This window comes from Sarcophilus harrisii, chromosome 4 (genome assembly GCF_902635505.1).
Source record: "Sarcophilus harrisii chromosome 4, mSarHar1.11, whole genome shotgun sequence".
In the NCBI taxonomy this organism is placed as follows: domain Eukaryota; kingdom Metazoa; phylum Chordata; class Mammalia; order Dasyuromorphia; family Dasyuridae; genus Sarcophilus; species Sarcophilus harrisii.
Genome location: NC_045429.1, coordinates 410,045,275 through 410,070,769, shown reverse-complemented (window position 1 = coordinate 410,070,769; position 25,495 = coordinate 410,045,275). Strand labels below are relative to the sequence as shown.

At 35.5% G+C, this 25,495-nt stretch overlaps 1 protein-coding gene and 1 pseudogene across 1 annotated transcript in view; one reads left to right on the top strand and one right to left on the bottom strand.

Annotated features, from left to right (window-relative positions):
* Positions 1 to 25,495, top strand: part of LOC100919695 (calcium-binding mitochondrial carrier protein SCaMC-1) — a 40,847-nt gene that overhangs the window by 3,353 nt on the left and 11,999 nt on the right. The window contains exons 2-6 of the mRNA XM_003769712.4: positions 13,181 to 13,307; positions 15,715 to 15,802; positions 19,639 to 19,747; positions 23,425 to 23,583; positions 24,380 to 24,532. Coding sequence (XP_003769760.1) covers positions 13,181 to 13,307; positions 15,715 to 15,802; positions 19,639 to 19,747; positions 23,425 to 23,583; positions 24,380 to 24,532 — 636 coding nt within the window. The remainder of the gene's footprint in view (positions 1 to 13,180; positions 13,308 to 15,714; positions 15,803 to 19,638; positions 19,748 to 23,424; positions 23,584 to 24,379; positions 24,533 to 25,495) is intronic.
* Positions 10,143 to 11,847, bottom strand: LOC116423401 (annotated as a pseudogene).

Here is a 25,495-nt window from a genome sequence, read left to right as displayed (position 1 = left end):
TCCTTTTTTCCCCTCTGGATTTGTTGACCTCAAAGGTCCCTTCCCTCTATAGATCTACAATCTCTTTTACTCTACATCAAGGAAACTAGAGCCTTGAAAGATTTAGTGATCTCCCCAATCTCACATAGCTGATGAATGTTGAGACAATCACAATGCTGATCTCATGATTTCCACTCTATTTTTTTTCCCCATTTTATTTCCTATTTCCATTAAGAGGTGATCCGGGGTCAGCCAATTTGTGCAATGGCTAGAACACTGGTTCTGGACAGGAACACTAGAAAGTTCTTATCTGACCTCACACACTTATTAGCTCTGTGGCCCTGGACAAATTATTTAACTCTGCCTTTAAAAAAAAAGGTAGAGTCCTGGATTTTGGATGTCCTGGGCTCAAATCCATGAACTCTTCAATCAAGAAATACTGGCCTAATTGTTGTTTCTTAAACAAGATGCTCCATCTCCCAACTCCAAGCATTTTCATTGAGTGTCCTTCATATCTGGAATATTCTGCCTCTTCATCTCCACCTCCTGACTTTTGAATCCCAGCTAAAACTTCGTTTTCTAGAACAAGGGTGGGATTCCAGGATACTGGCCATATGACACTTGCAAAATCATTTGCTAAGGCAACCATAGGCAGTAACCTCTCACTGCTTAAACTCTTTAAGTTGATAATTTTGATGGCTCTCGAATGATCATATAAATATTTGAATGGCTGTTGATAGAAAAGAAGTTTCCCATTCCTGTTCTAGAATAAGCTTTTCCCAATATTTCATTTTAGTGCCTTTCCTCCACTGATTATCTCCAATTTATCCTGCATATATCTAGTTTGTAAATAGACATTAGCATATTGTCACCCCTTTTTCATGAGAGAAGGGATAACCTTTTGCCTTTCTTCCTATTATCAGTGCTTAGAATTGTGCCATGCACAGAGTATATGTGACAAATTGCTTAACTTCCCTGAGTTCCAATTTCATCATCCAGTATAATCATCTATAGTACTCTTGTTGTGAAGCTCAAAGAAGGTAATAGTTCTTTGCAAAGAAAGCTCTTAGCAAACTTTCAAGTTTTTGCAACTTAACCATAACTTTGCAGAGCTCCAAGCTACTTGCTGAGATGCCAAGTTATAGATGACTTTCTGTTTTGCATTAGTGAAAAGAATTTCCACACTTCCCGACACTAGTGAAATCTCAGATACCAACTGAATTATGTGAAGTGCTTTGGAAATTTTAAATTGTTTTGTAAATGTCAGTTATTATTATTACATCATAATATGGAAGGGTAGCTTTCCCAAAGCTACTTTTTGGCAACTGTTCATTTGTGTGTGTGTGTGTGTGTGTGTGTGTGTGTGTGTGTGTGTGTGAGTGATTATAATAGAAGTGGGAATATGATCATAAAGTAGGAGAGGTCAAAAAGGATGTCAAGAGATAGAAGAAGGGACACAGATCACTTAGAATTAGGTACCTTAAGGGAAGTTTTATGGAGATGGTGCCACAGGGAATTTTACAGGTGGAGATGGGGGTGCGGAGGAAGTTAGTATTAGGCATGAAGACTGGTTTGTATGAATTTATGGAATAGGAAAAAAGGCATGGTGAGATTGGAGAATGCCAGTCTCTTTTCTCCTTTCCCTTCTTTTTCTTCATTCCCTGAACCCCATCTTTTGCCCCCAAATTGTTACCAGACTTCTCTTTGTCCTTCAGTGGAGTATATTAAAAAAATGTTCATGCCTTCCAGGTTAATACTAGAAGGACCAGGCATGTCAGTGGACTCAAAAAAATTTTTTTTCTTTTGAATCTTGAAAACACTGAAATATTTCTACTTCATGATGTTTTCTGTAGCTTTACGTTCTAAAGGAAAATAAAACATAGTTCTACCTATAAAATCCAGATTTGTCTAAAAATTCATGTGCTTAAGTTTTGCAATGAGATTTGCACCCATTCTGGGTAGGGGATTTAGGTATTATTTCTCTTGTAATTTCAGCTTTTATACTTTAACAATTTTTTTTCAAATAGTTAATTTTTTCCTACAGGTAAAATATTTTTAGTGTTAGATTTTTAAAAATTTTAAGTTCCAAATTTTCAAAATTTGGAACTCTCTCTCTCCCCCCCTTGTGAAGACAAGCAATTGATATATAGACTATACATATGCCATTATGCTGAACATTTACATATTGTTCATATTATATAAGACCCCAAAAAAACCAGAATCCCAAGAAAAATAAAGTCCAAAAAATATGCCTTAATCTGCATTTAGATTACACCATTCTTTCTCTGGAGGTTGAAAGCAATTTTTAATCATGAATTCTTCAGAAATGTCTTAAATCACTGTATTGATGAGAATATCCAAGACATTCATAGTTGATTGTGGTAGAGTATTGTTATTACATTGTATATAATATTCTCCTACTTCTACCCACTTCACTCTGTGTAAGTCTTCCTAGATTTTTCTGAAACTATCCTGCTCATCGTTTCTTATACACAATAGTATTCCATCACAGTCATGTACCACAAGTGATTCATCCATTCCTCAATTTCCAACTCTTTGTCAGGCTTTTGGATTTTTAAGAGCTAGTGTGAAAAACTAAAAATTGACCTTTCTGGATTGCCACATAATTTCTTCTTTGGATTAATGTTGTATTACTTTGACATATTTACAGTATCTTGGTATAATACAGTTAAAACAAATTTCCACAAATTTTTATCATCTTAAGAAAATTATGTAGATGAAGAAAATGAGGCTGAGGATAACAGCCTCCCAGTTAGTAAGTGTCTGAGTCAGATTCAAACTTAAGTCTTCCTCACTTTAAATCATTAAACCACTTAGCTGATTTTGGCTATTTCGATTTTTTTTTTAATTATCGCTTTTTATTTACAAAATATATGCATGGATAATTTTTCATCACTGACTTCTGTTCCAAATTTTCCCCTCCTTCTCCCATCTTCTCCCCTAGAGGGCAGGTATTCCAATACATGTTAAAATATATGTTAAATCCAATATATGTATACATATCCATACAGTTTTCTTGCTGCACAAGAAAAATTGGATCTAGAAAGAAAAAAAAAACTTGAGAAGGAAAACAAAAATGCAAGCAAACAACAACAGAAAGAGTGAAAATGCTATGTTGTGGTCCATACTCAATTCCCACAGTCCTCTTCCTGGGTGTAGATAGCTCTCTTCATTACCAAACAATTGGAACTGGTCTGAATCTATTCAGTGTTAAACAGAACCATGTCCATCAGAATTGATCATTACATAGTCTTGTTGTTGCCATGCACAATGATCTCCTGGTTCTGCTTGCAGTTCAGGTAAGTCTCTCTCATTCTGTTGGTCATTTCTTACAGAACAATAATATTCCATAACATTCATATACCATAACTTATTCATCCATTCCCCAACTGATGGGTATCCACTGTTTCTTGCCATTGCATAAAAGGCTGCCACAAACATATTTGCACATGTGGGCCCCTTTTCCTCCTTAAATATCTCTTTGGGATATAAGCCTAGTAGTAACACTGCTGAGTTAAAAGGTTTGCGCAGTTTGATAACTTTTTGAGCATAGTTCCAAATTTCTCTTCGGAATGGTTGGATTCATTCACAGTTCCACCAAGAATGTATCAGTATCCCAGTTTCCCCACATCCTCTCCAACATTTGTCATTATCATTTCCTGTCATCTTAGCCAATCTGAGAGGTGTGTAGTGGTATCTCAGAGTTGTCTTAATTTGCATTTCTCTGATCAATAGTGATTTGGAGTACCTTTTCATATGACTAGAAATAGTTTCAGTTTCTTCATCTGAAAATTGTTCATATCCTTTGATCATTTATCAATTGGAGAATGGCTTGATCTCTTATAAATTTGAGTCAACTCTTTCTTTATTTTGGAAATGAGGCCTTTATCAGAACCTTTGAATGTAAAAATGCGCCCCCAATTGTTTAGATTTGACATTATTTATGTGGAAAGTGTTTTGTAGTTTTGCTTATATAGTTCCTGACTTTCCATTGGCAGATACGTTTCCAAATATTTTATACTATCGACAATTATTTTAAATGGAATTTCTCTTTGTATCTTTTGCTGTTGGATTTTGTTAGGGTTGTATAAAAATGCTGATGATTTATGTGGATTTATTTTGTATCCTGCTGATCATTATAGAACTGTAATATTCCATAACATTCATATACGATAACTTAATCAGTCATTCTCCAATTGATAGGCATCCACTCAGTTTCCAGTTCCTTTCCAATATCAAAAGGGCTGCTACAAGCATTCTGGCATATGTCCCTGCATTAATTCTTAAACATTGATCTTATATATAGCTTGTTTCTACATTTTTGTTTGCTCTCTGCCGCATTAGATTGTAAGCTCCTTGAGGGCTGCTTTTTGCTTCCTTTGTATACTCAACTACTGGACCTGACACATAGTAGGCATTTAATAAGTGCTTATCAGCTGACTGAAACAGTATAGACTTGCCTAATGTACATAGAGGCTAAGTGTTTTTCCGAAGGTCATAAAACCAGTGTTAGAGGGATTTTCTGGCTCCAAAGGTAATTTTCTACCCATTGTCCATATTGCCACTGCATTACCCCAATAATAACCAGGGACACATTCAATGAAGGTAGACTCTTTGATACATGTCCTTCATGCCGCTGCTGCCCCCATGTGTCATGGCTTTGCTGATCCCCAATTTAGTAAGTTATTTCTTTAGTGCAGTGTAAGCTTCCCTGAGCTATGATACAAGATCACATTGTACTTATCCCAAAGTAATGTTGATTTGAGGGTAGGAAGAAGTAGAGGAAGGAATGACCAATACATTTTATTTCAAACTGACATCACTATGTCTGGTGCATAATAGGTGCTTAATGAATACATTTTTTAATTGATTTAAATCATTTGTGATCCACTATCTTTGTAGGACTTCTTCATGAAGTTGAATAAGTCACAACAGTAGAATAATTAAATGATTTGTATTAAAGACATCTTGCAAAAGAAAGATCTATATGCAATTCAAGTGGTGGTTACTTTCACCAATTTTATTGCATTATTGAGTTCTTCCTAATTAGTTTTCAGTAAATTCATTCATTATGAGTAATTATACATTACTCATAATTCCATTATTCCTTGGACTGTTTAGGAACTTACTTATGATCAGATCCTTGGGGAATTTGGGGGAGGGGAGATGTGAGCTCTTTCCGTCCAGATATTATGATAGGTATTAGAAAGGAACAGCAGGTCAAAGTTCAGCACTAAAAATGCAAAACCAGAAAATCAAGATTTGTGGATCACTGGTTAGAAGTAGGCTTGAGTCTGCTTATTTACTATGTTGGGACCTTAGGAAAGTCCTTTTTATTCTCAGAGCCTCAGTTTCCTCCTTTTGAAAGGGATTTGGATCAGGCCATCTCTCAGTTCTGTTCAGCTAAAATCCTCTTCCTTCCCATGGAGGTCTACTCCTTGTGGATAGAAACTATTTTGTTGTTTTTAGCTTTATTTCCTCAGGGTCTAACACATGTTTAACAGTAATAGTGTTGCTCATTCAGGTTTGTAGAGCCTTTTCCAAATATTATCTCTTTTTATCCTAATGATTTTCCTGGAAGGTATGTGCTAAAATCATTCTATTTTAGAGATGAAACTGAGGTAGGTAGAGGTTAAGTGACTTAGTGAATTTGACATTGGGTCTTCCTGACTCTAGAAATTGGAAAAAGCTGAACTTGGGTTTGTAAACCATTTTGTTTACCTGATTAATAAAGTTTCTTAACTTTGAAAGAACATGTTAAAGAAAACATATATACACACATATATGTATACATACATGTATATGTGTATTAGTCATTCTTATTTTGTCACTCTAAGCTCTTTCAGGTAGGCTTTGTTTATGATCCTGTTTATGGTGACAGCTTTAAAAGTGACATTGTACAAATGAAAACAACTTCATCCAGTTAAGAAGGTGATCAGGAGAAAAGAAATAGAAGAATACTTGGATTTGTCTAGCAAGGTGCTGGAATGGGGGGAAAAACAAACCCAAACTCCAAATCTGTAATTGAATTCGGTGGACTTGTGTTCAAATCCTTGTTCTGATACTGTGACTTGTATACTGTGGGGAGGTTACTTTTTCCTCTCTAAGCCTCAGTTTTCACATCTGTAAAATGAGATTTTATTAGATAATTTCTAAGATCCCCATTCAGCTCTAAATCATTGATCCGAGGGTCCTCTCTGATGGAAAAGAGATGGTAATGGAGTTTCTAATATAGATATCTGCTGTGCCTTGCTGGGCCTCCTCTTACTCCCCTTTCCTCTTTTTCCTTTCAATTTCTGCTATATTTGTGTCCATAAAAGAAACATTGAAGGAACATGCAATAAGGTTGTAAATGTGCAGCATCTGGAGGAGTCAGGAAATGTGAATTGGAATTCCAGCATTGCTACTTAGTTGTGATATTTTGCATATTCATTTCTCTGTGCCAGTTTTTCCATCTGTGAAATGTAGATAATTACATAGCTGATCGAGAGGGTGTTCTTTCTCTTCCCTTCCCCCATCTTCTTTTCCTCTCCCCTCCTCCCTTTCTTCCTTGCCCCTCCCCTTTTTCTCCCCCCTGCCCTGTTCCCTACCACTTCTCCATTCTAAAAGTCCTGAATGCTGAAACTGTGTTGTATTCATTCTTTGCTCCTCCTCTCTCTCCATGTAAGTGTTTCTGGGAAACTCATTAGGTGCTTAATAGATGCTTGGGAAGGGAAAGAACTTCTTTTAAAATATCTTTTCATATTTCAAACTTTCTAATAATCCAGTCCACCCTTCCTTACAAAGAAATCCCAGGTAATGGGAATTCACTATATAGCTTTCTTTCAAATCAAAGTGGCTACATCTGTAGCTTCCAAGTCATTCACAGTGCCCCACATCAAATAAAGTGCTATCATTGCATTCCACAAAGGCAGCTGAGCATAAGTGGATAGAAGTGGACTCTTATCGCACCTGACCACCCAGCTTGAGTAAATTACAAAAGGTCACTGGGACTCCACAGATGATCTGGCACCAGCCTGCTTGGCTCATAGGCTCCCTCATTTCTCTTCCATTGAGCTGCACCTTTGTAGAGAATGATCTGCCTTTTTTCTTTGCTAATTAATCAAGAAAGTATCTTATATTTTTGAAGTCTTCTGCCTGCCCCAGGTTGCTTTGAGAAGGCAGTAGATGTATTTGAGCTGGTCCTTGTCCCTATAGAGATCATTCCCCTACGTTCTCTATGGAAATTAAAATACCATTACATGAAACAAATGTCAAACTGTGTGGTTCTGGTCCTAAAAGCTTCAATTCTTCCTGTAAATCTATTTGTGCTCTCTTTTATATTATGGGTGTGTGTCTGTCTGTCTGTCTTAATTTACCTATTAACTCACATTTATCTGGCACTTTAAGGTTTGTAAAGCACTTTACAAGCATTTATCTCATTTGATTCCCACAACAAGCCTATGAAGTAAGTACTATTTTTATCACCCCCATTTTACAGATCAGAAAATTGAGTGACTTTGCCTAGATTCGTACAGCTGATAAATATTTGAGAGAGTAGGTTTGGAACCTAGGTTTTCTGATAAAGTTTCCATCCACCATTATCACACTGTTTTTGCTGTGTCCTTATTTTGTTTTAAAATATTCATTCCAACTACAGAAGTATCCTTACTGATCACTTAGGCCTTATTCCTTTCTACATCCTCTGGTATCTTTGTTTTAACAGTGATTTCTAATTTGTCATCAATTGTTAATCTCTACCTTGGCAATGGATCCTTGAATCAACAGTCAACTGATATTTATTAAGTATATGCCAGGCAATTTGCCTACGAAGAAAGAGCCATACATACTTAATTGCCATTTACCCTTTAACTAACCACTATCCCCTTTACTAATAATAATCATGACTAATAATAATATTAAAAGCTGATAATGATAGTGATAATGATGTCTATCATTTATAGTATTCCTACTCTGCTCCCAGGCTCTATATTAAGTCATCAACAAATATTATTTCCTTTGATTGTTATAACAACCCTGGAAGGTAGGTGCTTTTATTATTATCCTCATTTTAGAGTTAAGGAAGCTGAGGCAATCAGAGATTAAGAGATTTATTAAAAGGTCACAAAGCTAGTAGGTATTTGAAGTCAAATTTGAATTTTGGTCTTCTGAATCCTATCTATTGTGCCACCTTCGGTGCCTTTTTTTCTTTCCCTTCATTGTTAATTTCTCTAGAACAAACATTTATTTATTTATTCAAAACCGAGATTTAACCTATTAACTTTGTCTTTAACTCCTTTCAATCATATTTCTACTTAAATATTTTTTTCTGTCACCAGTGGGCATCAGGATTGCCAAGTTTATTAATCTTGATCTCTGCAATTATTTGACAGTGTTGACCATCCCACTTGGGTAAGATTCAGAGACACCACTCTTATCTGCCTCAGTATTTCTCTACCTGAATATCCATCAGCTAATTCAAACTCTACATGTTCACAACCAAGTTCATTATCTTTCCTCACAGCCTCCTTTTTTATTTGTCATTATTTTTGTCTGTGATACTGACATGCACCCAGTCACAGATATCTGCCTAAGGGCACACAAGCCTAAGCCAGAGTTCCTGGACTTCGATGGGTACTAGAATCAGGCCTGTGAATAACTGTTATACTTCTAGCCTGGGTGAAATAGAGGAAACCTGGTTTCAAAATAAAATAAAATTTCCAGAAAGTGAAGATAGAATGTGGGCTTGCTGGAAGAGACCATGATCTGGAAACTAAATTATATTTTAGGAACAAAATATGAAAATGTTTGAGTATTTTTTGTGTCAGATTTTCACTTATGAGAGAATGAGCAAAACATTGTAATTATGATAGGATTTTATAACACCATAACTCCATTCATCAGTCTGTCAGGCTGCATTTCTAAGTTCCAAACTACAGGTTGGGTTTTTATAGTATCTGAAATGAAAAGCATTTATAGCTCATTATCCAACAGTCAAGGCACACAGTGCCAAATTAGGTAAATCATGATAGTGAACTGTAGGAACTCTTCAGTTTGGTAATCATATATTAGCTTTGGCCTAGTATATTTGACAGTATTTATTGTCTAATTAGACCTGTGACACAATTCTCTTGTGGCGATAAATGGGGTATAGTTTTTTTTTTAATCTTGTGCTTTTGGCATAATTCTTTTTGGATGCTTTCATTGCCTTTTTTTAAATGATAAAAATAACCTGAAAATTATAGCAATTCCAAGTCTTAGAAGTCGTTAATATTTTCTTATCTTTTCTGTTAAGTCCAGGAGCAAGAAATCAGATTACTTATTTCGACAGTAAAATTTTAATGCTCCATGAATTTTAGTACTTGGCCATTATTTTACTACTTAGTTAGAAAATTTCCTTGGACTGGTTATGGAGGCTCACATCAAGGATTTCTGATGCTGAGGGTGGTTGAAGCTGGTGGATTGTTTAAGTTCGGGAATCCTAATCTGCAGTGAAAAAATCTGGGCTAAAACCAATAGAATATCCACACTAAGTCTGACACCAATTTGGTGATCCTTGTTATGCCATCAGGCTATGGAAAAAGGCATGAATTATCTTAAGGTAGAAAGAAGAACAAGTAAAAGTTCTGTCAAGCAGCCATGGGATCAAGTCAATAAGTGGCCACTGCATTTCTAGTCTGGGTGAGATAAGAAGATCTAGTCTCAAAAAAAAAAATCCTTTCTGATATATTCATTTTTCATCCATCCATCCATCAATTCAAAACCATTTCAGAATCCTAGCATTTCAGAGTTGAAAGGAAGTTTATTAGGCCATTTAACTATGTACCTGAAAAAAGATTGTTTTCTGTCATACTTGACAGATAGTCATCTAGTCTTTACTTGAAGACCTCCAATGATAAGGAACCCATTCTTCCAGAAACATTTCATTTTGGTTAGCTTTAATTGACAGGATGCTTTCCTTCTAGTAAATCTAAACTTGCCCGCTCTGTGGCTTTCACTCATTTCTGTGGGTTTTGCCCTCTAGGACCAAATGGAATCTTCCCCTGGATAAATCTTCAACTACTTGAAGACATCCATCCTGTGACTTTCCTAAAGTTTTTTTTCTCCAGGCTAAAGAATCCCCAGTTCTAATGTGGCACCAATCCAAACTTTTTAGGATCCAGGTCTTTCTCTGATCATTCTCCAATTTATTTGTAGAGGTTTTCCTAAAGGCATTCCAAATGAACACAGTACTTCACACTCAGACTGGACATGAGGCAAATAGCAGAATGCTTAACTCCTAGTTCCTTGATTTACCAAATCAGCCAGAGTTCACAATCGCGTTTTTGGCTGCCTTATTATACTGTTGACTTGAGCTGAGCTTTCATTTTTTTTTAACACCTCCCCTTTTTCAGATCTTTTTCCCCCAGATAACAAATCTCCCTCATCTAATACTTGTGAAGTAGTAGAGATTACATTCATCCTTATTAATCTCAGTTCAATAGATTTGGTCTGACAGTAGCTTGTCAAGATCTATTGGCATTCTGCCTCTAATTTCTGTTTTCTCTATCCTGGTTCCATCTGTAAATGTGATATGCTTTCCTTTTATGTTTATCAAATTTTTATTCATTACAAGGTACAATTCTAAGAGCTAAAGATATATAAATATACTATCTCTAAACTCAGGGAATTTCCAGTCTCATAAAACTTGTGCATAAACAAACATACTCCAGAATACAATGTGATAAATGCATGAATAGCACAGAGTGCTGAGCCCTTCATAAAAAGGAGAGAGTCTTTCTGACTTGGAATTACCCAAGTACACATTTATCAGTTTCATTTTATGATTCTACAAGTAAGAACTGACAGCTGATATCTTCATATCTCATTTGCCTGGCGAATCTCTTTAGCAAGACATATGCCTTCTGCATTTCACTAGTCCTTTCCACCCCCCTTTATGGAGCTGTGAGAAAATTTCTGGATCTCTCTTTCCCCTAGTTTTCATAAATATGCAGCATATTATACAGTTAAGTGAAGTTTCATGAGATAGTGTGGCCAACACTTTTATAATTTTTTTCAGTAGTTCTGGGAGTCCAGAGGTATTGAACTATCTTCATTTTGGGATGTTGATGTGTTGGTGGCAAGCTCCTTGATACTCTGTCATCATGGCTATTGGTGGGAATCACCTGGGATTCTTGGAATTCAGTGATGCTTTTTATGAGAATTGGGGAGAGGATCTGGGTGTAATGGGCCAGAATTCTGGAGAAAGATGATCACATTTATAGTCAATGTTAAAAGTTGAAAATAGAGAACATAGAATAATACAGTAGAAATATGTAATTTTCAAACATTTACATTTTGTTTTTATTATTAAAATAATCTTTAAGAAAAAAATCAATATAACACACAGGTTATTACCAAAACTTAAAATTCATCATACAAAAAAAGGACTAATTTAGAAAATGCACTCCAAACAGTATGACACATCTTTTTTTAATGGATCAAAGAAATCAAAGTACATGGCGATGATGTTTAGCCTATCTTAAAGGCTGGCATGCTGAGCAAGGAAAGTTCTTATTCTTTGTAAAAGTTCCTTCTTCATACTGTCCGGTACAAGTGCTCTGCCTTTTTGGGAGTTATCTCTGCTACCAAGTCATCAACAGTAACATTGTTCTAACCCCTTTTCTTTAATCACATCTTTACAATGAGCTTTTAATTGATCTTTCCAAGCACATTCAATTAATTTAGCTCTTAGCAACTCTTTAAGTAGTTCTTGTTCACTAGTTTCTATCAGTTTCTGGTTAATAGTTGCTCTCATCTGTGCATCTTTGTTCATTTTGTTAATCTTTGTTTCAGCAGAGTAATCACCCCAACAATAGCCAGAGATAAAGTCCAAATTCTTTATCTCCTTCAGTCTGTCTCCTTCATCTGGGGCTCAGCTAGCTTTCTGGAGACCCTTCAGACAGGCCTTGGTCTGAGTGGAGGAATTGCAGGAGGTTAGGCCAGCCACCATGGGGGTGTGAGATGAAGTGAATGTCTCTGGCTGAGTTTGTCCCAGCTTATATACTCTATTATAATTACATCATCATTGGTGTGAATCTTGTAGAACTATATAAATACTAAGTATATGTAAACTAGAGAATCATTATTTTAATTTTAACACTGAGTTAATACCTCAATCATACTGAACTAGAGTACTCACATGCTAAACTAGATAACCATTGTCTTATCAATTCCACTGAGTTAACACCTTGTTGCAAGAATCATTGCCTAAGTATGTTTCCCCAGAGTTCTGGCCCATTATACCCAGGACCTTGCCCATATTACTTTGTGCAAGAATGGACCTGTAGAGGAACCTGCAGAATGAAACTTCCTTGGGGTCAGGGACTGCTTTTGTCTTTGTCTTCCCTGAGCTTTTCACAATCCAACTGAGATGCAATTAAACTTTCACTGGCATCAATAATGGGAGACTGCTTGGTTTAGTGCCACTCTGGCAGAGGGCCACATTTGGCAGGAGACCCAGTCTGACTTCCTCACCTCTGACACCTACAAGGTATCTGATGGTAGGCAAGGTCATTAATCTTGTTGAGCCCCAGGAACTCAGGGAGTTCCCTGTGCAATTGAAGTTAGTGATTTCTTCTCTCTCCAAGCAATAACAAGCAATAGTGTTAATAACTCCTGTTTACATAGTGAGCATTTTCCTAGTAGCCACTCTTTGTGATAGATATGAGTCTAATTTTAGCTCACTACAAATGTCCCCACTTCTGCAGTGGGATCCAGAAGGTACTCACAGATAAACATTGTCTTTCTCTAGCTCTTGTCTTTAAGGTCCCCGAGCTTTTCTTGAGAGTGCTTTTCTGTCCTACATTCTCAAAGACCATTGACATTCCTTTCACCCCAGTTAGGTTTTTTTTTTCAGTATTGTGGAAAATTCTGCTTGACTGTTTTGACCTAAAATGGTGAAATTGGACTATTTGAATTTCAGGATTCAAAATCTTTAACAATGGAGTGATGGTTAGTGTTCTACTGTTCCAAGATTAGAAACAGTATGTGTGATGGGGATTGCTTGACTAGTGAAGCTGTAATATGGAAAATTAAGCTTTTACTTAGGATTTTTACCATGAGCTTAAGGTTATTAAAAAATGTTAGACATCATTCAACATTAAAAACAACATTCCCATGCTCTAAAATTCTCTCTCTCTCTCTCTTTTTTTGCTTGCAGAAAATTTTCAATATTGGTGATGTTAACCGTGATGGGCGACTGGACTTTGAAGAATTTATGAAGTATCTTAAAGATCATGAGAAAAAGATGAAGTTGGCATTTAAGAGTCTGGACAAAAATAATGATGGTGTGCTTCATTTTTCCACTTACTATATGGTATATGAATGAAAGATATATTAGATAAATGTCTCTTAGACAATGTCTCTTTAGTTTCCTCCTACCCCTTAAAGATTACGAGAAAGTGTGGAGCAGTGACAGGGATGCACAGGTTGTGAAGGTAGATTATCTGGGTTCCAGTTCTGCATCAAACTCTATCAATATCAGAGGATCATTTAATGTCTTTGGACCCAAGTTTTCGCATCTGTAAAGTGAAGAGATTAGACAGTTGACTTCTGATGTTCCTAATATGGATCTGTGATCCACCTGGTTCCTATTTATCAAGTTACATACAGCAGTGTATGTTTAATTCTGTTGCTTGGATTAGTGTAGCTATTGCTTTGTGGGGAGTATTTCTTAGAAGTATAATTTTGATTTAGCCATCCACCTGAGGCTGAAAATTTAAGTGACTTGCCCAGAATCACACATCTACTAAGTACCTGAGGGAGGATTAGAACTCAGGTTTTTCTGCATTCTACCTCATTATGCTACATTGCAGGTCTGGTACTTGCCTCATTAAATTTGTTGTTGTTTGGTCATTTGGTAGTGTCTGACTCTTTGTGACTTCATGGACCATGCTGTCCGTGGGGTTTCTTGGCAGAGATACTGAAGTGGTTTGCCATTCTTTCTTCAGGGAATTAAGGCAAATAGAGATTAAGTGACTTGTCCAGGATCACACATATAGTAATTGTCTGGGGTCAGATTTGAATTCAGGTTTTCCTGACTCCCACTAACCTAGTATAGGACAATTACAACTTTTTTAAAATTTTAATTTATGGAATACAACAAATTTTTCTATAACTTTTGAATATATAACAAAGCTATTATGTAAATTTGTTTTTATTCCTTTTTTCTTCCCTCCCCCACCCCTGTACTCATAGCCACCATTAGACACAAATATATATATATACTTATATATAATCTGCGTGCACGTGGGTGTATAAAATATGTACATATAAAAAGCACATGTATATTATGCTTTATATATATATATATACATATATATATATGTAAAATTATTCTGTACATGTATTTATCCATTCTTTCTCTGGACTAAATTTAAGTCAAAAAATGATCAACAATTTTGTTTGTTTGTTTGCAACAATTTGCAAGGTACTATCTAGGGTCAGGGAAAGAAACAAAGATGAAGCATGTTAACCTTAAGGACTTAAATTCTGGTAGAGGGAAATACGACATATATATACACATAAATATTCTTACAAAATAGTACCATCTATTTTGTAAGGCATCTAGAAACTAGAAATCAGGGAAAGTGGAGTTGGAATCCTATCCCAGACACTACTAGGTGTGACACCGGTCATGTCATTTGATCTATTTCACACACAAAATAGGAATAATAATAACATTTATCTCAGTGGGGTGTTCTGAGGATTAAATGAGATGATATATGTAAGATGCTTTGTAAACCTTAAAGCAGGGATCCTCAAACTATGCCCCGCGGGCCAGATGCAGCAGCTGAGGACATTTATCCCCCTCACCCAGGGCTTTATTTAAAGGCCCATAAAACAAAGTTTTTGTTTTTACTATAGTCCGGCCCTCCAACAATCTGAGGGACAGTGAACTGGCCCCCTATTTAAAAAGTTTGAGGACCCCTGCTAAAGCATGCTAGAGATATTAGCTATTATCATTGCTATTATGTTGGAATCAGAGAACATAAAAACAATTTAACATGCTTCAAAATTAGAACTAAAGGATGAAACTCCATTAAATTAAATTAATCCTTTAAATTAAAATTAAAGGATTTAATCAACACCAGTTTGTAGAATTGGGAATATATGGAAGAAGTGCATTGTATTAACAGAATGTGATAGGAACATGGCATTGTAGGTATAGGTAGTATGGTGAATGAAGATGTGGAGAAGGGAAAGTGTGGGATACACTTGAGGAATGATGAGTATCAAAAAATACTTCAGGAGTAGTATAAGCTAAAGGTAGAAAGGTAGGCTAGAGTCATACAAGGGAAAGCTTGGAATTCCAGTCTAATATCCGTTGAAAAAATATTGAACAATATAATTATTTTGTATTCCTTATATTGTGTCTACCACAATGCCAACTAGGTATGTATGTAATAAATACTAGTAAATATTACTAATAAATACTTATTGGGTTGAACTGAATATCAGTTGACTTGTTGGAGGATATGGCTATGAATAGAGGGATTGCTGTTTATTTTTCCTAACAGTGTTTAGTTGGAGACCTTACTTCTCTTACTTCACATAGGAATTTTAGTCTCTCTTCTTTGTATATAGGATCAGTGTAGGACCTATTGTTGAAGTGATAGTTTTCTGGAATATTGCAATATTTTACAATTTTTTTGCTTTAGTATATTTCAATTGATGAATACTTCTTTTTTAAAGGAATAATTGATGCTTTAGAAGTTGTCCAGTCTCTGAAGATCCTAGGCATAGATATTTCTGAACAACAAGCAAAGAAGATTCTTCAAAGGTTAGCCCTTATTCTTCATTATGATGTATTGTTGGGGTTCAGAGGGCAAGTGGGTCCTCAAAAATATATTGGGGTTCTGGACTGGTGTCCTGGGTATTCTAAAAATAATTTGGAAATTTAAATAATTTCTAAGTCTAGAGGCAAAATTTTATTAAAAGTGTAATATTAATAAAAGTGGGATAAATTCCAAGAGAGGAAGATAGCAAAAAACAAGGAGCAAACAAGTAAATTTTTGGGATTTAGGGAGTACAAAATAAAGAACAGAGTAAAGCAAATGACATCATGGAATTGGGGTCAACATGATTGGTGGGAAGTTTGGTGATGAGGGCTAATAAGAACTCCCTTTCTTCTTTCATGAAAGTAAGAAGTGCTCATTGTTTGAGTCCAAGTGTGAGGTAGCAGCTCAGACTCTTGGATGACAAACCAGTCATCCTTGAAGGTGGAATAAAGATTTCTTTCACACACGTTCTCCAAGACTGTGCTACATCAGTCCTAATAGTTATATCCCTAATGTGACTATATCATTCCCAGGTAGTCTGTGGTTTCTTTCATTCATTCTTTTTTAAAATAGTATTTTATTTTTCCAAATACATGCAAAGATAGTTTTTCACATTCACCTTTGCAAAACCTTGCGTTCTAAAGTTTTCTCCTTCTCTCTGACCTCCTCCCCCCACCAAGACAACAGGCAATCTGATATAAATTAAACATGTAAAGTTCTTCTAAACCTATTTCCATATTTGTCATACTGTCCAAAAACATTAGATCAAAAGGGGGAAAACATGAGAGGAAAAGAACCCCAAGCAAACAACAAAAACAACAAATAGGTGAAAATATTTGTCTTTGATCCATATTCAGTCTCCATAGTTCTCCCTCTGGATTTGGATTGACTTTGAGATCTCCACTACTATTGGAGTTTCTACTGCATCATTCCTGAGGGCTGTACGACATCACTCTCATATTCTAGAGGCCAAAAGCTGCAAATGGGGAGTTTGAATCCTTGAACCAACTGCTCCTTTGTCCGTATCTCTATTCTTTTTCTTTTTTTTCCTCCTTTGGCTTATGTATTTTTTTTCAGGGAGCAAAGATTTAAAGCTGCAAACAGCCTCAGAGGCCATCTTGTCCATTCTATAATTTTAAAAATGAGGAAATTGATGTAGAGACGTGATTCTCTAAGGTCACTGAGGTAGTAAGAATCAGAGACAAGATTTAAATCCAGGTTTTCTAATTTCAGTCCTAGTACTCTTTCTACTATACTAAATCGCAATACTTTTTGCTCCCAGGTGTTTTTAATTTGTCTCTGTCTTCCTGTCTCTTGGGTAATCAATTTCTCAAAGGTGGGTATCATGTCTTTTGCTCCTTTTTGTAACTTTATTTTACTGGCTTTCCAAGTTTGTTACACATGATATGAATGGTGGTTATGTTATCAGGCACCAGCTTACAGACAGTGGTCAATAATTGTCTTTGGTCAATTGACTCATGGTTCCTAAAAGAAGTGTTTAAAATATTGATTGAAGATTGATTGAAAAGAAATTCTCTGTCCTTTATATCTTTTATAGGAGTGTAGGACCAGAATCCAAAGGTGGTTAGAAGATGGTGCTGTTTAGCTTAGATCCCCCTCTCTTCTTTAAAAGAGGAATATGACTGCTTACAATGCAATCCTATGGTGAATGATACTGTGGTACTTCCAAATGTTTGTGGTATGGGTATGGGTACTTCCTCTGCCAATATAGATTACTGTCTACATGTGCATTCTTTAGGAAGATGAATTGTTGTGTTGAAACAATTAACTAAGCTATTAAAGTATAGCTAGAAGGACCAGATCTGTGGTTTCAATAGTTTAGGGAGCTCTTAGATGAGGAGTCCCCCTTGATGATATAGCTCTTAGCTGTGTGGAGCTCTGAGAAATTAAATGACATACCCAGGAGCATATAGTCTGAATTGAGACCTGAATCCAATTGTTCCTATTTTCATTCACTTCACCATGCCCCCTAAATTAAAGCTATTATAACTCTATTAGTAAAGTAATAGCTATAACCCCTTTGCACCAAGAATAAATGGAAAAATGAAGCTCCTATTTGAAGGCATGAGAAGTAAGATTTTTCACCATCATTATAAAAACAAAACAAAGAATCCCCAGAGAAAAGATCTGCCTTGAGCCCATCAATTTTCTTTCTTTTTTTTTTTTTTTTTTGGTCATAGATCCTTTTGCTGGTCTAGTGAAGCCTATGGCACCTTCTACTATTTTCAAATACATGAAGTAAAATACTTGAGATTACAAAGGAAATCAATTATGTTGAAGTACAGCTATCAAAATATTAAGGAAAAAATTCTTCTTAAATTGAGCCCTTCCTCTAACCAGTCTTCTAATGATGAGCCTCTCTGTGCATGGATTACTCCTTGGCCAATAGACAGTGTCATTAGATCCATATACATGACCTTTCCTTGTTGGTCCTGCCATGCTTTATGCTGTGATTGCATAGCCAAGGTCAGTTCTATGCCCTGATCACTAATTAGAAAACTCTTTTAGTGGAGTTCAGTCAGAAAGCTATATCTTAGAGTGAAATCAGAGACTTGGTTGTTCTCCCAAATTCATGGTTGATTAACTGCTCCCCACCCAGATATGGCAAACAGAAATTATTGATGCTTTTAGTAAACAGCTCTGCTGGGACCAGAATGTGGTTTTCTCATTATGTGCCCAATCTTAGTATAAGACTCCACTAAAGGGCTAGTTAATAAGGACCTGAGTATGGCATTGAAGATCGCTGTGACTATCAGTGAAGGAGTTTTGTAACATTAATATCTCAAACAGCTATTTTACTAGTATGGTAGATTTTGATATTAGGAAATTGAAAATCTCTTTTTCAAAGGTACTGTCATTCGTCTGCTTACTTTTCATTTGTCATATCCAGGAATTGGAGAAATGGTCTGATTGTATTTGGATTTATAATCTTGGGATATAGATTCAAATCTTTACTGTGCTCATTTTTCTTTATGACTCTGGAAAAGTTATTTAACCTCTTTAAGTCTCAGTTACCATTACTGTGAAATGAGAGGATTATACTATATCAGGAGTTCTTACCCTGGGGTCCATGAACTTGTTTAAAAAAATTTTTATAACTGATTTTCAGTATGATCTATTTCCTTGGTAATCCTGATGATTTTATTTTATGCATTGAAGAACATTACTCTGAGAAGAGGTGAATAGATTTCAAAGCAGACTGCCAAAGGTATCATGGGGCATAAAGAGTTATGAATCTTGATGATTTCAAAGGATTCATCTAATTAGGGGTGTACTGGTAATGTTTAACAACTGACTTCTTTGGAAACAAAACATACTTAAAATATACTTTTACATTTAATCTGCAATGTTAACTTTTCTTCCATCATTTTCTTAAGTCTAGGCAATCAATAAAGTGATATATCAAGCACTGATTTGGAGGACTTACTGATTTGTGTGATGTAAATGCTCACGCTGAAAATTTAACAACTGGCTCTCAAGCTGATTCAAGTTGCCTTTTCTGTGATTCATAGTGATTCTTTTTGAAGTTGATACTGAATTCTGTTCATATCAAAAGTCCTTTTCATATCCATTATTAAAAAGGGTAAAGTGTATGTAATCATTGTGAATTTGGTGAGATCAACACAATACCTATAGTAGGAGAATGAAAATATCCAGAAGTGTTAGAAGACTGCAACAGACTGAGGGCAAAGATTCATGGAAGTGGCTGTTGAAAATACATAAGGGTGAACCATATCATTATTCTGGATTGATCAATTATACAAATTTGATTTGTGACTCTTGGCTTATATTGGTCTCCATTCTTTTTTATTTTCAGCATTGATGCTGATGGGACAATGTCAGTAGACTGGAATGAATGGAGAGACTACTTTTTATTTAATCCTGCTGAAAACATTGAGGAAATAATTCGCTTCTGGAAACATTCTGTAAGTAACACTTGCCTCTTACTGTGTTTTTTTAATGACTTGGTCCTATATACAGCTGTGAAACTGCAGGCTGAAGTTGGAGTATCATTTGTCAGGAATATTGTAGAGAGCCTTCTTATATTACCTAAGGGATTTGGGTAATTAAAATTGAATGATTCTGTGAACTTCTATGGTCCCTTGTAATTTTATGATTCTGTAATTTGTGCACTGTGTTCTCAGAAATTTCTAAGGCTGCATGACCAATGTAAATACAATACCCAGTTTGGTTGCATGAACCCTCAGAAGTTGCAAGAGGTGTCCAATTGCTGAAGAGTAATCTCATCTGCAGCCAGCAGTTGGCAACTGTGGTTTGCTGGGCTATTGGAGGTGTGGGGAGTTCTTTGCTCTTCAGGAAGTGTATGAGATCAGACAAGATATGTAAAGCATGGTATCCTAAATCTGGAGACTCTAAACTCTGCCCTTTGATCCTGCTACCTTTAGTTATTAATTTACTATTTAGCATCTGGAAACAGATTTTACCTATATCATTCTCTGATATTTGTAAGACCTCCAAACTGGATTCTGCTGTACTTGATGGACAGGTCTTACCCACTCACTTGAAAGAATGAATCAATCTTTTTTTTTTTAACCTATGGTTCCACATACTAATGAATCATTTTCTTTTTCATTTCCTGCTTCTTACTCCACACCTAGAAGTTGACCTCTTTTACTTTGGTGAACTATTTGTTTCTCAGCTAACAGGCTCTGCTTATGACTTTGCTCTTTTGGACAGCCAGGTGGGACAGGAGATTCAAATATTCATTTTATTAAAGCTTATCCTTTGTATTCTGGACTGCCCTAAGAAATACAGAATGATACATCCATAGGTACAGTGTTACGCACGTACAGAAGTATATAGTATATATTTATCATAGAAGATATAGAGGTTTTTTGGTTTTGTATTTAATACAGGGTAGTTGATATTTTCTGAAATTTTGCTTGAGGCCTTGAGCACATTGTTTTATTTGAACTGGTAAAAAACCACTTGGCAGAATAATTTATTAATTTTAAACTTGTTTTTTCAGTTCATCCACTTGGCATTTCACATTGAGCTGTCTTTTTATAGTAAATTTTTAAAACGAATTGACCACTTTTGATCAAATTTGGTACATGACTAAGTGATCTAAAGATAGTCTAGAATAAGAGAATTTCAGAGTTTCAATGTACTTGAGTGGCCACTTAGTCCAACCTATATCTGCAAAGAAATAGCCTCTATAAGAGGAGTATCAAACAATGTAACTACCTGAGTACGGCCAGAACCAGATTAAAATATAATTGGGAAATAATAAACAAAATAAATATAAATACAATGGAACATACATAATATCAGTATGTCATCCACAAGCAAGGTTCTTATGGATGAGTTAGTAGCCCCTGTTTCTTTGTGAGTTTGACATTCACATGGATGGCCACCTACCAATGTCTTGAAGACTTCTATAGTCCTGAAGTTTGACTCACAGTTTGAAACAAAAGGGAGATTGGCAAGAGTTCAAATGAGTCTGTTTTCTATAATTGTTAACAGATGTCAGTGAACTGGAGAAGGAAATGGCAAACTATTACAGTATTTTTATTAAGAAAACCCCAAATGGAGTCACAAATAATTGGAGACAACTGAAAACAACAGAAAGTTTTAGGAAACCCTGCTTTTTATCTTGCCTGATCTCTTGAACATCCTGTAGAACAAGGATCTCACCACACCTCCCTAAAGCTCAGTTATTATCTTCAGGCTACAGATAAGACTACTCTAACAATTGGCACCTCTTTGCAACTTCTGAGCATTTATCCAGGCAAAGTGGGTATGATCCTTACATTGGTCATGGAGTCTTAGAGAACATGGTGAACATAATATGGAATCAGACACAAGTGAAAAATGACAAAAAGTAAAACTGCAATTGTTTTACAACTGAGAATCTTAGAAATTAACTTAAGACCACATAGTCATTATGTGGCAGAGGAAGGATTTGAACCCAGGGCTTCTGAGGCTAGTTCTGTATTCATTACAATTCCTCTCATCTCTATAAAATAATGAACCAGACCTGTATTGCCTACTTTGGGGTTGTTTTGAGGGTCAAATGATGCACAGACACATACATGCACAAATATATACATACATAGGATTATTATTATCCTTATGACTTGCTGGGAGAAAAGCATAAACTATAAAATATTATTTAAATGTGGCCTATGTTTATAATAATTCTGTGATAGTGCACTTTATAGATAGTGCAAGTATTAGTATCCCCATTTTATAGATGAGAAAATGGAGGCCCAGAGATTTTAAGTGATTTATCTAAGATCATACAATTGTTGAATGGTTTTGAGATCTGGGATTCAGACCCAAAATTTCTGACTACGTTGTAAACCTTAAGATTTGGAAAGAAAACTTTTGGTAAATCACCAATCCCTACAGAAATTTTAGTTGTTATTATGAATTACTCTGAATATTTCTTCAGTAGAGTCGCTTCTTTGCTGTCCTATTGGGCAGAGATGATGCCAGGCTTTGTTAGTGGAGTATATAAACTAATGGAATCTCAAAAGACTTCATGACTCCTCTAATTGTCATCCAAGGACTACCTAGCTAAGTTTTGTGAGGTTCATCATTAAATTGACTAAAAAAACTGATGGATTTTTCAGCCCCAGCCGCTCAGGAAGACCATATCCCAAGAAGAATTGTTTTCTGCATTCAGTAGAGAAATACCCACATTAGTGAAATAATAAATTTATTCATATATTTAAGTAGTATTCAAGTACCTAGAAGGCTGAGTTACAAACATGAATTTTTAATTTATGCATATGTATGGAAACTCTCATATTATTACCTAAGTAAGAGTTATCAGAATGTTCTGTGAATTCATTTATACAGGCTGTTCTCATCATGGAAACTTCCTTCATTAATAAAGATTGCAGCCCATCTATGATTTAGTTAAGCTGAAGGAATGTGCCTGAGGTACATATAGGGGTGAAGATGCACTATATAGAGCAAAGGGTCAGGAATCAGAAGGACCTTAGTTCAAATTCCACCTAGACATTTACTAGCTGTGTGACCCTGGGTAAATCACTTAAAATTGATTGTCTCAGAAAACTCCCACATGACCACTTTACCAGAAAGCGAAATTAAAGATTTACCTTCTACTATAATTTTTTACTATATTGGCCTACTTGGGAATTGTTGGTTTTTTCTTATTTGTAGTCTTCCAGTGGAAGCTGGTGACCCTTGTCAGATGTTTTGTATAATTCTTGCATTATCAAAATTGCTTCAATTTAATCTATTAAGATTGATACAGTACAGTTGTATCCAGCATCTTTCTTAACATAGTATTATATTTTTGGTCTATCTTTATATTAAGAATGGTCATAGAGAACAACTTATTTAAAAACAGTAGCATTCACGTGCTTTTGAAATTCCAATAGCCTTTTGCTTAACAGCATTTATAATTGTTGCTTTTAATGATTTCAAGTGAAACTTTTTTTTTAAGTTTGTGGTCTTTTCTTCATTATCTAGAAAAAGAAATTGATTTTAATCGTATAGATGAAATAGGTGAAATAATGCTTGGTTCTTACATAAAAAAAAAAACTTGATCTCAAATGATGTATTTAAAATTTTATTACAATAGAACCTTTCTATCCATTTTAAATAGGGGATCGACATAGGAGATAGCTTATCTATTCCAGACGATTTCACAGAAGAAGAAAAGAAAACTGGTCAATGGTGGAGACAGCTTTTGGCAGGGGGGATCGCTGGGGCTGTCTCACGAACAAGTACAGCACCTTTAGATCGAATGAAGGTCATGATGCAGGTGAGTGTGTCATGAGGATAGGCAGAAGTGTTTCATTCTAAATTCATTTTTTTTTGAGAGAATAATTTCAAAAATTGTTAGCAGCATAACTTAATACTCAAGTTCATTTGACCTATTTGTGAAAATTCATATGTTCTTGTAGGAGATTCTTCTTGCCCTTAACAAGTTTGTAATCTAGAAGCAATAAAAAAAAAAGTTTTGATTTATTCACAGAAAGTAACTTAGTCTAATACCTGGTAAATCACATATTTCTTTGCTTTATTTCAGAGTGACAGAATGGCCGACACTGCTTATTTTGTTGTTGTTGTTTGTTCTTTGTTCTCAAAGAGGACTATGACATCAGGAAGGTGATGAATAGAGCTTAGGGGAAACAGGGTTAGCTGTCCTCAGATATTTTAAGGGCTATAGTCTGGGTGGAAGTTATGGAAAAGTAGATTTTGGCTCAGTATTTGGGCATATGTCAAGTAGTATCAGTATATCACACATGTATCTTTTATTTTCCTAAATTTAAGTGGCTCAAAATTTGAAGGTTGTTCCTTTGCTCTGATATTTCAAGGATTAGTGGACAAGTCTGTTCTTTAAATTGTTTTATAGATTTAAATTATGTAATCTCTCAGTCATTGCCTTTTCCATCTTTCTTAAATTCTTTGATCCCTATAATCCCTCATCTCTGGACCTCCCATTACTGTCTTGAGTTTATAAACCACAGAGAAAATAGAGGGTTTCATATCTAAGTACTTCAAAAAAGTAATTGGCATGCATACTTTAAATGAAAATTTTTTCCTTTTAATTTTAGGTTTATGGTTCAAAGTCAAACAAAATGAGCCTACTCGGTGGATTTAAGCAGATGGTAAAAGAAGGAGGCATCCGGTCCCTTTGGAGAGGAAATGGTGTGAATGTCATTAAAATTGCTCCTGAGACAGCTGTTAAATTCTGGGCATATGAACAGGTAAAATATTATTTTCTTTATAATTTATTAATGGTTCTTGAACTTAATTTCTGCATCTTAAAGATTATTGCCAACTTTTTAGACAAGTTTTTAAATATGAACACTAATTTAATTTTTCTTAACTGGAACCCCCCCTCCCCCAAAGCTTTATTATTGCCCTATTTCACTATTTTTTCTAGATGTATCAAGAACTTGTGCTCTGTGGGAGGTTGGACTAGCAGATGTCCAAGTCCCTTTATACCATTTAATTCTAGTTTTTAATAACTGGTTAAAAAATTAATGAACAGTTATTGAGCATCCAGTCTGTTTAAAGGTTATTGTGCTAAGTAATTAATAGCTTAACATTTATGTAGCACTTTAAGATTTGCGAAGGGATTTACATATTTTATTTTATTCTCACAAAACTTTGTAAGGTTGGTACTATTATTACCTTCGCTTTCCAGGTGAGGAAACTGAGTAAGGTTAAATACCTTACCCTGCAAGTACAGAAGCAAGCTTCAAATCCAAGGCTTCCTCACTCAAATCCAATGTTGTATCTAATTTTCCATTCTGCCTCCTACTGAAAAAAGGAGAGAGATACAAATTTTTTTCTTGAAGTTTAGAGGTGATAAACCCATCCAGTATCTTTGCCAAGAAAATCCCACATGGGATCATGAAGAATCATACATCTGTTTAGGACATGAAGATGGCACAGTGGATAGGATGCTGGACCTGGAGTCAGGAAGATTCATCCCCCTGAGTTCAACTCTGACCTCAGACACTTATTAGTTATGTGACCCTGTTTGCCTCAGTTTCCTCATGTGTAAAATAAATTGGAATATGGAAATGGCAAACCACTCCAATATCTTTTACAAGAAAATCCTAGATGAGGTCATGAAACATCAGGCATAAATGAAAAAAAATGATCAAACAACAGCTACAGGGATGATAAAGTTTATAGTCAAGTAAATATACTACAGAGTG